Source organism: Mesoplodon densirostris, chromosome 4, assembly GCF_025265405.1.
Source record: "Mesoplodon densirostris isolate mMesDen1 chromosome 4, mMesDen1 primary haplotype, whole genome shotgun sequence".
NCBI lineage: Eukaryota > Metazoa > Chordata > Mammalia > Artiodactyla > Ziphiidae > Mesoplodon > Mesoplodon densirostris.
This window is the reverse complement of record NC_082664.1, coordinates 28,837,581-28,851,023: the sequence shown is the minus strand read 5'-3', so window position 1 is coordinate 28,851,023 and position 13,443 is coordinate 28,837,581. Positions and strand designations below refer to the sequence as shown.

The 13,443-nt window shown below is 49.2% G+C and overlaps 1 protein-coding gene across 1 annotated transcript; it reads left to right on the top strand.

Annotated features, from left to right (window-relative positions):
- The first annotated feature begins 9,023 nt into the window (after positions 1 to 9,023).
- Positions 9,024 to 12,378, top strand: FOS (Fos proto-oncogene, AP-1 transcription factor subunit). Its single transcript, XM_060095802.1, has 4 exons — positions 9,024 to 9,306; positions 10,089 to 10,340; positions 10,770 to 10,877; positions 11,001 to 12,378. The coding sequence occupies exons 1-4, from the start codon at positions 9,166 to 9,168 to the stop codon at positions 11,640 to 11,642; spliced, it is 1,143 nt and encodes a 380-aa protein (XP_059951785.1). The 5' UTR covers positions 9,024 to 9,165; the 3' UTR covers positions 11,643 to 12,378.
- The last annotated feature ends 1,065 nt before the right edge of the window (positions 12,379 to 13,443 follow it).

The following is a 13,443-nucleotide window of genomic DNA, read 5'->3' as shown; positions in this document are numbered from 1 at the left end:
CACTGATCCAAAAGTTGGTGTTTACGGTCTGGGGGAGGGAGAGCTGGTTTTTGGTAACTAGGGCTTGAAGTGCACCTTACAAAGACAGAGGGTTGCTGGGCTCAGTGATGTTTCTCAATACTTCACATTGGGAAGCATTTCCTCTACTCAGAATGCTCTGTTCCCTGTCTTTCTGTGGCTGGTTCCTTCTTGCCATTCACTTCTCATGACAAATGTCACCTCCTTCGACCTAATCCAAAGGAGCAACACAATCACTCACAACATATCCCTCCATCTTAATTACCTGCCCAGCACTTTACTTTTATCTGACGTTTGTTTAATGTTTTTTACATTACTAGACTGTGAGCTTCATGTCAGTAGGAAGCTTGTCTGTTTACTATGGATTCCAGTGACTGTCACATAGTAGGTGTTCAATAAAGGTACTGAATGAAGAATAAGAATAGGATAATTGCCTCTGTACAATCTGAGTGATGAAAGGATTAACCTTGTAGAGGCCATACCCTAGTATCTGCAGGTAACTGTTTTTTCTTATGCAAGATAATAATAATTTGAGGTCTGTGAAACCCCTTTCTTTCCTGGACTGAATTCTGAAACCAGTGGAAAAATGAAAAGCAGGATAGAGATATCTGATAAGAAAATTAGTAAGTTAATCTCAAACCAGATGTGTGGAATTAACACCTCAGGGCTGCTCTTATCTAAAAATACAATCTAAAATCACTTAATTTGAAACTCTTCCTTTTTCTCTATTATCATCATCATCATCATTATTATTATTATATATATTTTTATGTGTGTCTCTGGTGCTTTTAGCATATGGGCCAGAAGTGGTAAGAGATGTGGAAATATTCACTGTTTGTGGCTTGGAGCTATAGTTCTGTGAGCTTGTGGATTGGGGGGCCAATGAATGGAGTGCTATTTGCATAACATTAGGCTTTCTTCATTTCCCCAACCTATTCATAACCCCTTGCTTCTCTCTTTTCCAAGTTCCAAAGCTCAGGCAGACACCAGCTGGATGAAGCCCTGGGTTCAAATAAACTTGACTTGGATGGCGAAGTATTAATAGCAAATGAAGTCCCAAATGCTCACCTACTATGAAGTTTCCCATTCCTGGCAAACAGACTAGTGGAAAGCAAAGATTCCTCACCCACAGACACACCTCTGGGCAGGAGACCCGTGATTTATTCCAAACCACTTGATTAATCTGGAGAAAGAAAGAGACTGGTTCTGTCAAAGATTCAAATTAAGAATCCCATCCCTTGGTGCAAAGCAACCTGAACAGAGCAGGAGCACATGGTGCTCTGTTTATAACTGCAGAGATCAGCTCCAGCCCAGATGCGGCTGATGTAGGCGCTGCATCCAGGCCTCAGGTGATCCTGTGGTATGTGATACTCTAGTCCTGTCCAGTGCATGCCAAACAATCAGCAAATACTGACCTGGTGGCAGCCACATTCTCAGCCATGGCCAGATTGCCCAAGAAGCCAAGGAAGCCTGTGCTGGGGTGGGGGCAGGGGTCGGGGGGTGGAGAAAGATTCAAAGAAGAATTAGGAAAACTGTATTCATCGTTCTATGTATTGAGTGCTTGCTATTGCACCAGGCACTGTTCCAGGCACTGGGGAACCAGCAATTTTTCCATCCCTCATGTTGCGGCATGTGAAATCTTTAGCTGCGGCACGTGGGATCTTTTAGTTGTGGCATGCAAACTCTTAGTTGCGCCATGCGAACTCTTAGTTGCGCCATGTGGGATCCAGTTCCCTGACCAGGGATTGAATCCTGGCCCCTTGCAGTGGGAGCGCGGAGTCTTAGCCACTGGACCACCAGGGAAGTCCCAATATTGTTTTTATTTTGAATTACTTGGCAGGGTATCATAATCATTTTAGTATTGGTGCCATGAAAGTTTTATTATGGCCCTATTCCCAGTGCTTTTTTTTTTTTTTTTTTGGCTGCTTTGGGTCTTTGCCGCTGTGCGCGGGCTTTTCTCTAGCTGCAGCAAGCGGGGGCCACTCTTCGCTGCAGTGTGCGGGATTCTCACTGGGTGGCCTCTCTTGCTGCAGAGCACGGGCTCTAGGTGAGCAGGCTTCAGTAGTTGTGGCACTCGGGTTGCTCTGTGGTATGTGGGATCTTCCTGGATCAGGGCTCGAACCCATGTCCCCTGCATTGGCAGGCGGGTCCCCAACCACTGTGCCACCAGGGAAGCCCCTCCCAGTGTTTTTAAACTAAAAAATTGGTTACGTTTTTTACCTCTATGCCCAAATATTTTCTAAAGAGTTGCTTGTGGTATTAGGCTGAGTTTGTGGAAAAGAAAAGATTTAGGGGGATAACCCATCCCGGATGAAATTTCTTCTTGTGCTGATCACTGTTTCTGGGCGGGATGGTTGTGGATTTAAAAATATAGCACCCATACCCTCTTGAATGGCAGCTAGTGGAAGCATTAATACGCAGATATGACGGGTCCATACAGTTCTAAGGATGGGTGTACCCCTTGGGTTTATAAGCATCTAAATTATTATGCCTGGTAAAGAAGGTGCTGATCAGGATTTTGGTTCCCCTCACCTGAGAAAGATACGGGTAAGAATTCACCCATCAAGCCCCTTTATCCAAAAAGAGAATCCATGCTGCCTTCTCAGCCACATGAACAATAGATGATGAGCTTTCTGTTTAATGTTCCTGCATTCCACAAACATTTATCGAGTACCTACTAGTGTCAACAAGCTAGGTCCTGAGGATAGATACCTATTGAATAAGACAGATAAGGTCCCTGCTTTGGTGGAGCTTGTGGCTTAGGAGAGGAAGACAGACAATGAAAAAGTACATAAATAAAAAAACAAGGTAACCTAGTGGTAAGTCCTTGATAGAAAACAAAACCAAGTAATGTGACAGAAAGTGACTGGGGTACAAGGAGGAGGGAGGCAACATTGGATGGGGGACAGGCTTCCTGGAGAATGTGAAACTGGAGCAAGTATTGATCATGAGGATAAGTCAACGTGTCCAGATCATGGGGAAAGAGGGAACAGTGAATACAAAGGCTCAGCTCCTGAACCAGACTGGCATATTTGAGGAATAGAAAGAAGGTCAATGTGGCTGGAGAGGAGTGAAGGAGGGAAAGTTGTTCAAGATGAGGTTGGAGCGTGAGGCCAGGGCTGGGTCACACAGATGTGGTAGACCTCTGTAAGGAGTATAGAATTTTTCCTAAGTGTAATTCTGTATATTGACCATTAAACAGGTTTGGAGAGATTTATGATTTAGTGTTTAGTGTTAAGATTTAATTCAGAGCCTCACTAAGTGGGAGAGGAGATTTTCAGTGTATGATCTGTCCTTATCTGAATTGATTACCTCACAAACTCAGGTGGGTCAGTCTAAAGGTGGAATTCTTGAGTAGAGTCAATTTTGGGATTTTCACAAGGGATCTGTAACTCATTGACACTCCAGTGGAGAAACATCAGAACTCAGTGGAGAAAATCAGAACTCAGCTGGGAGCTGCAACCAGAATTTTCTCATAGAATACAAATCAGATACTAAACTGAGACACAGAGTGTCCACATCTGAGGATGAAACTATGATCTGTAGATCAGAAGGCAGTATAATCTGAATTCCTACATACTGGTCAGCTGATCAGGATTCTCCTGGTTTGGGAAAGGGGATTTTTTTTTTTTTGCATTACAATTATTAACTCTCTTTTAAAGAGCTTTCTTCCTGTTCTTGTTGAGTAAGGTGGTGGATAAAATGGTGTAAGCAATGCTTGAGATGTCTTAATACCCTGAAGCTCATCATGTGCCAGCCCATTTGAGCCATCCCCAGCCTTGCCCATGCCGATCCTGAGATTTCCCCATTGGATGGGAGCTCTGTAGTTGAGGTTTCTTAGTCAGGGTGTGTTGTTGTCCTATAGGTTTTGTGACGTAGATGGGATTCCTTTGGAATTCTAGCAGCTAAATCCACCAGAGCCAAAGAAGGTCAGCTCAGGACATCTGGGGAGCTGACAACCTGGACAAGACTTGCTTGTCTGAGGATAGGGAACACTTGTTTCTGCAGCAAGGTTTGGCATTACTGACCGAATGGGGGGGAGGGGTCCAAAGCTGCCGGTGTGGTGAAAGATGCCATGAGCTTGGGCTGAAATACGTCCTTCTTAAGCACCATAGCTGTTCCCCAGTTTCCTCAGCTCCAGAGGGAATGTGTCCCAAGGACCACACAGACCACCACTTTGTTTACATGCTTATATTAGCAGAAGGATGGGGATCCCATTGAATCATTATCTCTTGTCAAAAAGCCAAGAGTTATTCAGAATGAAAACAGTTTTTCCCAAAGAGGCGAAATCTCTCTTACTAATTAGTGGTGGTGATGGCGGGGTGTGTGTGTGTGTGTGTGTGTGTGTCTGGTGATGGTGGTGGTAGTTCTGTGCCTCCCACTGTTTTAAAATAGGGACAGTCTTTTTGCTCACTGTCTGAGAGGTAGGGTGAGTAACCTTGACCCCTGAGCCCCTTCACTGGATTCACGCTAGTGTGTGAGTCCTGCGGGAAGTGTGGAATACTTCTCTCCCTTGGGTCTAGACATTTAGAATGAATAAATTAGAGGGTGGTGGTAACACGGTCATTGTCATTACAGACAACGTGGCATTTATGTATGGGCACTGGCTGTCTTTCTCATGGGGCTCAATTACAAGAGTAAGTTGGATCTTTCATCATGAACCACTGGAGTGTTCTTTACTGACAGAGGCTGCACCAGCTGAAAATAGCCCAAACATCTTGTTATTTTCTCTTTCCCAATTTTTGCATATTCACACCCAAGAATAAAAGACTCAGCCTGTTCAGCCTTTTCAAAGAGTTAAAGAACATTCTCTATTTGATTTCTTAGTACCCAGAAAGGACAATAATATATATTTGCCTTGCTTGGCTGAGGGCATTCATTCATTCATTCATCTGTTCAATACATGTTTATTAAACACCTACTATGGGCCAGGCATTGGGCTAGGTGCTAAGTGAATATCTGCGTATGAAAAAGATAAAGGCCAAAATTATGTAGATGTTAAACAAGCCTTAGAAGCGACTTCCCCAAGTCCCTGACGGAGTTGAATTTGCTATATGCATCTTTCTGACTTCTGGTCCCGTGCTCTGACCACAACCCTTCACCACTAGACCACACTTCTCCAAATAAACAACTACTTCTGCATGCTGGGGACGGGTTGTGTACGGCAGCATTTACGTAGGCAGCATAGACAGTAGCCTTTCACTTAATGTTGCAATAACACCAGGCTAAACAATGTGCACTGACCTCCAGAGTTACTGAACAAAAGCTTGCTGTGGGTCAGGTCTCTTAACTCAAATGCCAGAGAAGTGCAAAATATGAAAAGTCTTTATCTGATAAGAAACAACTGTTAGGAAAGAATGAATCTGTGTTTAATCTGGGTTAAAATCGGATGTGGGAGTCTATCCTCCTGTTCACTTTTGGATCCTCAGATAGGGGGAACTCAGCACATAGATAATCACAAACTATGTAAGTTTTGGTTTTCCACGCTCAGGCTTGTCCAGAACGTGGAATCCCTGCTCTGCTGGAAGGCAGCACTGTGCTCACAGAGGCACACACACATTTGTCTTAAAGTTACCGTGACCTTGGCAAATGGCAAAGATAATTTCAGATTATCTTAGGTCAGATTTCCCTTTATTTTTTTATTATTATATTAAAATTTTTTATTTATATATTTATTTATTTTTGGCTGTGTTGGGTCTTTGTTGCTGCACGCGAGCTTTCTCTAGTTGCCGCGAGTGGGGGTTACTCTTCATTGCGGTGTGCGGGCTTCTCATTGTGGTGGCTTCTCTTGTTGCGGACCACGGGCTCTAGGCGTGAGAGCTTTAGTGGTTGTGGCGCACGGGCTTTGTTGCTCCATGGCATGTGGGATCTTCTGGGAGCAGGGCTCAAACCCGTGTCCCCTGCATTGGTAGGCAGATTCTTAACCACTGTGCCACCAGGGAAGTCCAGATTTCCCTTTACTTTAAGGCTACATCACATGAGCTCCATATTAAAAATGTGATTTGGCAGTCCTGAAATGGATACCATGAGTATATTGAGATATGAGAGAATGTTGGAATGATTGCAGGTTCAGATATTAGCGGGGCAGGAGAGGAATTCTGAGATTATATCATCTGATACTACTGCTTTGGGTTGAGCACTTGCTTCCTAGATGATGCTCTGGCCCCTTTTGATCTTTATCATGTCATTTCCCAGAGGACAGTGGATCCAGATCCTGTCTCTGTATTGCAGTCATTTCCTCTGATACCAGTCCCCAAATCCTCTTCTGTGTTCAATAGCACCCTGTTATTAGCCCCGTCAAACCACTTACTGCTGTCCTGCAATTCTCTGATGACTTGTCAGTCCAGGAGGCTGCAATCTCTCTGACAGTAGGGACAGGTCCACCCTTTTCATTACAGTGAGTGTCAGCCCCCAGCAAGTGCCAGGCCATAGGAGGCTCTCAATAAGTAAATTCTTCATTAAATAAATAAAAGAATGAATGAATGTGTGATTCTGTCCTTTTCAGAGGATGGATTTATCAAGTCTCCAACTCTCTAGTCATAAGTGGTTGCCAGGAAGGAAAGAGTTAAGCTATGTGGAGGAGACAGGTTTATCCAAAGACCTTTTCCCTTTTTTATTGGCAAGGGCAGGATAAATGATATATGAGATAAATCCTGGATATAAAATCTTGACACATCTTTTGTCTGTTGGCCTGAGCTGCTTCAAGACTCTGAAGGGGAAGTAAATGAAATCATTCTAGGTTTTCTCTTAAGTGGCCTGAGATCCAGCTATGAATGGAAGGCAAGGCCAGACCCAGGAATTCAAAGCTTGACCTACTTTGCCCAAAGCTAATAAGAAGAGAGATGGATTTGCCTTCTTAACTTTTTTTTTTTTTTTTTTAAGAATCAAGTACAGTGAAGTAGCCTGACAGACGACAGAACTAGGTGAATGGAAGGCAGCAGAATTGCTTTAGGATTCAGAGCAGCTCCCAGAAGTCTGTGTTTACGTATTATGTTTTTCCTTTTTTCTCCCCCTTTTCAAGTGAGAAAAAGAGGGGAAAAAAGCGCCTAAATTCCCACCAACATAAACCAGTGACATACAATGATGAAACTCTGTTTTCACCTCTGCTTGTGACAGGGAATGCAAAAATAGCAAGTGGCCCAGTTCCACGAATCCCCGCCTCCCTGCCCTCCCAGCTCTCGCCGGCTTCGCATCTCTAAGAATGGAGGTTAGCGCCCAGCCGCTCGCAAGCCGCACTCAGCCCCCGGACTGGGCAGATGAGGTCAGGCGGCGGGAGTGGCTGCTGCCGGGCCGGGGAGGCCGAGGCCCCCGTGGAGCGAGGAGGGAGGGCGGCCTCGCCAGGCCGACGGCGCGCCCGGCCGCGCGGCGTCGCCTGGAGACTGCCCTGGCGGCGCAGTGTTGCTGTAAACAGCTGCTTCCCTGTTACTATCTATAGCAGTATCGCCTGGCTCCCGGGTGCGGCGGCGGGAGGCAGGTCGGCGGCCCCGCTCCCCGCGCGTCCCGAAGGATCCGCCCGCAGCCCTAATCCCGCCTCGCCCCTCTCCAGGTGCCCACCGTGACCCCCGGGCCCGAAGAGTGGGGGAAGGGACACAGGGACCTGTGTCTCTACGGGGACTTGTGGCTTCGCGTCCCGGAGGTGGCCGGCGCTCTGGGACCGACCCGGGGCAGTGTGACCTCGGCTGTCCTTTGCATCCGAGCAGGAGGCTGGGGGCGTCTGGGGGCGCAGCGCACTGTAGAGCACCTTGCTGCCCCCAAAGCCCTGTTTTCCAGGCCACCGAGCGGTGCCTGAGGCCCCAGACGCCGAGGATTCCGGCCTGGGCGCTGCTGGGCACGGTCCTTCCAAGAGCCCCCGGTCCTCCCCCCTCCAAGTCCGTGCTGGAAAATCACTGGCTGCGGGCTCCCAATCACCAGCTTCCTGGGGCACCGAACCACCCCCACCTCCCCAGCACGGACTTGCGCTCCCCCAAGAGCTCACTCCATCCGGTACCCAGAACTGATGACCTTGTCCACATAACACCCCCAGGCCCTGGGCCCAAGCTCAGAACCAGGCAAACGAACCCTCCAGACACCCTTGCATGGAGGTTCTGCAGAATGTTTATTGGCTAGTTTCTCAGGGGTTTGACAGTAACACTAACATGGCCAAGAAAAAAAAAATGCGCCTTTTTCCTTAAAAATAAAAAAATTAAAATGAAAATACCCAGCATCGTAGGTAAAGTAGGTTATCGTATTCTCTTATTTTGGATCCCCCGACTTTCTGCTTCCAAACGCAGTAACAATCCTAGTAGTGCTGGAGTCCGGGGGCTTGAGGCGAGGGGCTGAGGGTCTGCTCCCACACTTGGACCTGAATTAGGGCTAGAATGGGGAATGGGGGTGGAGGCGCATTCCTACGGGGGCCGAGGCTTAAGCCCTCGGGGCTGTGTACCTGTTTCGCCCATACCAGAGCCTCAGAACTGTGCCCCGCTTTCCGTAAACGGGTAGAAGGGCGCCCCCACCCCATCCTCCCACCCCGGGAACAAGGGTCCGCATTGAACCAGGTGCGAATGTTCGCTCGCCTCCTCCTCCTTTCCCTCCTCCCCTCCCCCTGGCCGCGGCCCCCGCCTCCCCCCGCGCTGCACCCTCGGTGTTGGCTGCAGCCCGCGAGCAGTTCCCGTCAATCCCTCCCTCCCCTTCACACAGGATGTCCATATTAGGACATCTGCGTCAGCAGGTTTCCACGGCCGTTCCCTGCGGTCGTGGGGGGAGCCATCCCCAAAGTCCCTCATCTCTGGGGCTCCAAGCCACCTCAAGACCCAGATTGCGAAACGCTCACAAGATAAAGAAACACGACAAGACGGGAGGCAGGGGGCTGAGAGGGCGGCGGAGACGGCAAGGTGATCGCAGATGTGGCCAGGCCCGCGCGACACCCCTCGAGAGCCACAATGGTTGCGCCCCGTGACGTGTAGGGCTCATTCACAAAAGGGTTATAAAAGCGGTGGCTGCGGCGCCTACTACTCCCAACCGCATCGGCAGCGAGCAGCTAAGAAGCTGAGACAGAGCCGGAGGCGGCGGCGCAGCGAGCGAGCAACAGCGCTCCTACCTAGCTCTGCCGCGCAGCTCCTACCTGCCTCCTTCCCTCAGCCCCTCGCCCGGCTTTGACTACCCGCGATCATGATGTTCTCTGGCTTCAACGCCGACTACGAGGCGTCATCCTCTCGCTGCAGCAGCGCCTCCCCGGCCGGGGACAGCCTCTCCTACTACCACTCACCGGCCGACTCCTTCTCCAGTATGGGCTCTCCCGTCAATGCGCAGGTGAGGCTGGCTTCGCGCCGCCGCGGGGCCCGGGGCTCGGGGCTCGGGGCTCGGGGTCACCGGGGAGGAGAAACCGGGGCGGGACGGCTCAGGAAGACGAATCGAGGAGCCCTTTCGCCGGAGGGGAGGAAAGCTTGCCCCGGCCGGAGCAGCCCTACCTCCGGAGCCCCGAACTTGTTCGGAGCGCACGGAAGCTTGTCATAATAAGAATTGGTTCTCCTTTCCCGCGGCAGGCTCATTCTGAGCTGCCCCCGGCCCGCCCTCCCTGACTGATCTCTGACATTCGCTGGGACAAAAGTGTCCCAAGCAAAGACTCGCCAACTAGAGCCCGGCGCCTCTGGGGAGGCGGCAAAAAGCGGCAATCTCCCCTCCCCTCGCAGCCTGGAGCAAGGAGGAGGGGTGGGGTGAAGCAGGCGGGTGTGTAAGGCAGTTTCATTGATAAAAAGCGAGTTCATTCAGGAGACTCCGGAGCGGCGCCTGCGTCAGCTCAGACGTCAGAGATATTTATAACAAACCCCCTTTCAAGAGAGTGATGCTGAAGGGATAACGGGAACGCAGCAGCAGGATGGAGGAAAAAGGCACTGCGCTGCGGAATTCTTGGGAAGAAAGGGGGAAACCTTTCATCCAGGATGGGGGGCATGTAAAAAGACCTGAGCAGTCCATGGCAGAACGGTTTCTCCTCCCTCTCTCCCTGCTGCATGCGGCACTGGGAACTCTGCTCACCCCACCTGCGTCCAGAATCTGCTCACTCACGTCAGCTTTCTCCTTCTGCTTCATTCTAGGACTTCTGCACCGATCTGGCCGTCTCCAGTGCCAACTTCATCCCAACAGTGACCGCCATTTCGACCAGCCCGGACCTGCAGTGGCTAGTGCAGCCCACCCTGGTCTCCTCCGTGGCCCCATCCCAGACCAGAGCCCCCCACCCCTATGGAGTCCCCACCCCCTCGGCTGGGGCTTACTCCAGGGCTGCAGTCATGAAGACCATGACCGGAGGCAGAGCTCAGAGCATTGGCAGGAGGGGCAAGGTGGAACAGGTGAGTTCTCAGCACCTTCCCTGGGGTGGGCATAGTGTGGCTTCAGCACTGGTGGAGGTGGGGAGCCCAGCGGACAGGGTGAAGCCATTGATGGAAATGACTAGACATCCCGAACGGGGAGCCCTGGCTCCAAGTCATTTCCATCCCAAGTTAGGCTCTGATAGTCCCACTCTAAGAAATGCCCTAATGTGTAGTTTCTTCCCTAATAGGTTCCTATCTCATGTTTTCAGTCTGGGCTCTTCTTTGGCTCTTGCTGAGGTTCTTATTTTAAATGCAAGTCACACCCAGCTTTCAACTGCAGGTTAGAAATGGCTTCACAGAAGAGGTGTTAGGAGCTGGGAAGCTGCAGGAGCCAGTGTCACTGGGGTGGGTGAATGGAGCTGATGGCAGACACTGTTACTGAATGCTGCTCTCCCCCCCCCAACCCAGTTGTCCCCAGAAGAAGAGGAAAAAAGGAGAATCCGAAGGGAAAGGAATAAGATGGCTGCAGCCAAATGCCGGAACCGGAGGAGGGAGCTGACTGACACACTCCAAGCGGTAGGTAGATCCCCTGGCTCATCTCTTTTGAAAACTTAAGGGGAAAGTTGGAGATTGGACATAAGGGAGCACCGTCCTTGAGTAAGACCGTGTCTTATGCTTTGCTTTGTCCTCTCTATCCAGGAAACAGACCAACTAGAAGATGAGAAGTCTGCTTTGCAGACTGAGATTGCCAACCTGCTAAAGGAGAAGGAAAAACTAGAGTTCATCCTGGCAGCTCACCGACCTGCCTGCAAGATCCCTGATGACATGGGCTTCCCAGAAGAAATGTCTGTGGCTTCCCTTGATCTGAGCGGGGGCCTGCCTGAAGCTGCCACCCCCGAATCTGAGGAGGCCTTCACCCTACCCCTCCTTAATGACCCTGAGCCCAAGCCCTCAGTGGAGCCCGTCAAGAGCATCAGCAGCATGGAGCTGAAGGCTGAGCCCTTTGATGACTTCCTGTTCCCAGCATCATCCAGGCCCAGCGGCTCTGAGACCGCCCGCTCTGTGCCAGACATGGACCTGTCTGGTTCCTTCTATGCAGCAGACTGGGAGCCCCTGCATGGTGGCTCCCTGGGGATGGGGCCCATGGCCACAGAGCTGGAACCCCTGTGCACCCCGGTGGTCACCTGTACACCCAGCTGCACTACTTACACGTCTTCCTTCGTCTTCACCTACCCTGAGGCTGACTCCTTCCCCAGCTGTGCGGCTGCCCACCGCAAGGGCAGCAGCAGCAACGAGCCCTCCTCTGACTCGCTCAGCTCACCCACGCTGCTGGCCCTGTGAGCAGGCAGAGAGGGGAGGCAGCAGGCACGCACGTGCCACTGCCCGAGTCGGTGCATTACAGAGAGGAGGAACACGTCTTCCCTCGAGGGTTCCCATAGACCTAGGGAGGAACTTACCTGTGCGTGAAACACACCAGGCTGTGGGCCTCAAGGACTTGACAGCATCCATGTGTGGACTCAAGTCCTTACCTCTTCTGGAGATGTAGCAAAACGCATGGAGTGTGTATTGTTCCCAGTGACACATCTGAGAGCTGGTAGTTAGTAGCATGTCGAGCCAGGCCTGGGTCTGTGTCTCTTTTCTCTTTCTCTTTAGTCTTCTCATAGCATTAACTAATCTATTGGGTTCGTTTTGGAATTAACCTGGTGCTGGATATTTTCAAATTGTATCTAGTGCAGCTGATTTTAACAATAACTACTGTGTTCCTGGCAATTGTGTGTTCTGATTAGCAATGACCAATATTAAACTAAGAAAAGATATGACTTTATTTTCTGGTAGTTAGAAATAAATAGCTATATCCATGTACTGTAGTTTTTCTTCAACATCAATGTTCATTGTAACGTTACTGATCATGCATTGTTGAGGTGGTCTGAATGTTCTGACATTAACAGTTTTCCATGAAAACGTTTTATTGTGTTTTTAATTTATTTATTAAGATGGATTCTCAGATATTTATATTTTTATTTTATTTTTTTCTACCTTGAGGTCTTTTGACATGTGGAAAGTGAATCTGAATGAAAAATTTAAGCATTGTTTGCTTATTGTTCAAAGACATTGTCAATAAAAGCATTTAAGTTGAATGCGACCAACCTCGTGCTCTTTTCATTCTGGAAGTTTTGTAAGATTCTGGAAAGTATCATTGGAGACCAGTTTGTCAAGAAGGGTAGCTCCTGGAGGGGACACACCCCTCTGTTTGATCCCTTATCAAAAAGAGAGAAACTCTGGAGCTGAGTTTGGAAAATTGTACAAACGCGTGTCTTCACCTTGCAGTGCTAAGTCTCCCCTTAGAGATTCTAGGAATGGGAAACTGCTTTGTAACAGCTTTTGTGAGAATTTGTCTTCCTTTTTCTGTTTTGAAAGTCAAAGAGGGGCATGTTTAAGTCTAGTTGTGCTAATACTAAACTTAAATGTCTTGGTCGGGCTTCCCTGGTGGCGCAGTGGTTGAGAGTCCGCCTGCCGATGCAGGGGACACGGGTTCGTGCCCCGGTCCGGGAAGATCCCACATGCCGCGGAGCGGCTAGGCCCGTGAGCCATGGCCGCTGAGCCTGCGCGTCCAGAGCCTGTGCTCTGCAACGGGAGAGGCCACAACAGTGAGAGGCCCGCGTACCGAAAAAAAAAAAAAAAAAAAAAAAAAAAAAAAAATTAAGTGTCTTGGTCTTCTAGGAATCCTTTTAGCAAACAATTAAGCTTTGCACGAACCACATTAACTTTTTGCCACAAAATCATGTGAAGATTACTCCCTCCTTAAAGGAGAGCAAATTGAACGGTTAGAATGATGACTTTCTCAATATTCCACTCTTGGGATTGGAATCTTAACTTCTTCATTCATTACCCTATCCATCAGGCTGAATTGCCTCTTAACACGGTTAAAAAAAAAAAAGTTTTCAGACTTCCCTGGCGGTCCAGTGGTTAAGACTCTGCCCTTCCAATGCAGGGGATGGGGGTTTGATCCCGGTCCGGAAACTAAGATCCCACATGCCTCGTGGTGTGATCAAAAAGAGAAAAAAGAAAAAGAAAAAGTTTTCACCTGGTTAGGAAAAAAAATAAACCCACAACTTTTCAGTCCTTAACTCTTCAGTCCTAA

Bases quoted from the DNA above. Each gene is read 5' to 3' on its own strand.
- FOS (XM_060095802.1), top strand. From the start codon at position 9,166: ATGATGTTCTCTGGCTTCAACGCCGACTACGAGGCGTCATCCTCTCGC. The intron at 9,307-10,088 runs GTGAGGCTGGCT...GCTTCATTCTAG, and splicing joins GCTCTCCCGTCAATGCGCAG to GACTTCTGCACCGATCTGGC. The intron at 10,878-11,000 runs GTAGGTAGATCC...CTCTCTATCCAG, and splicing joins TGACTGACACACTCCAAGCG to GAAACAGACCAACTAGAAGA.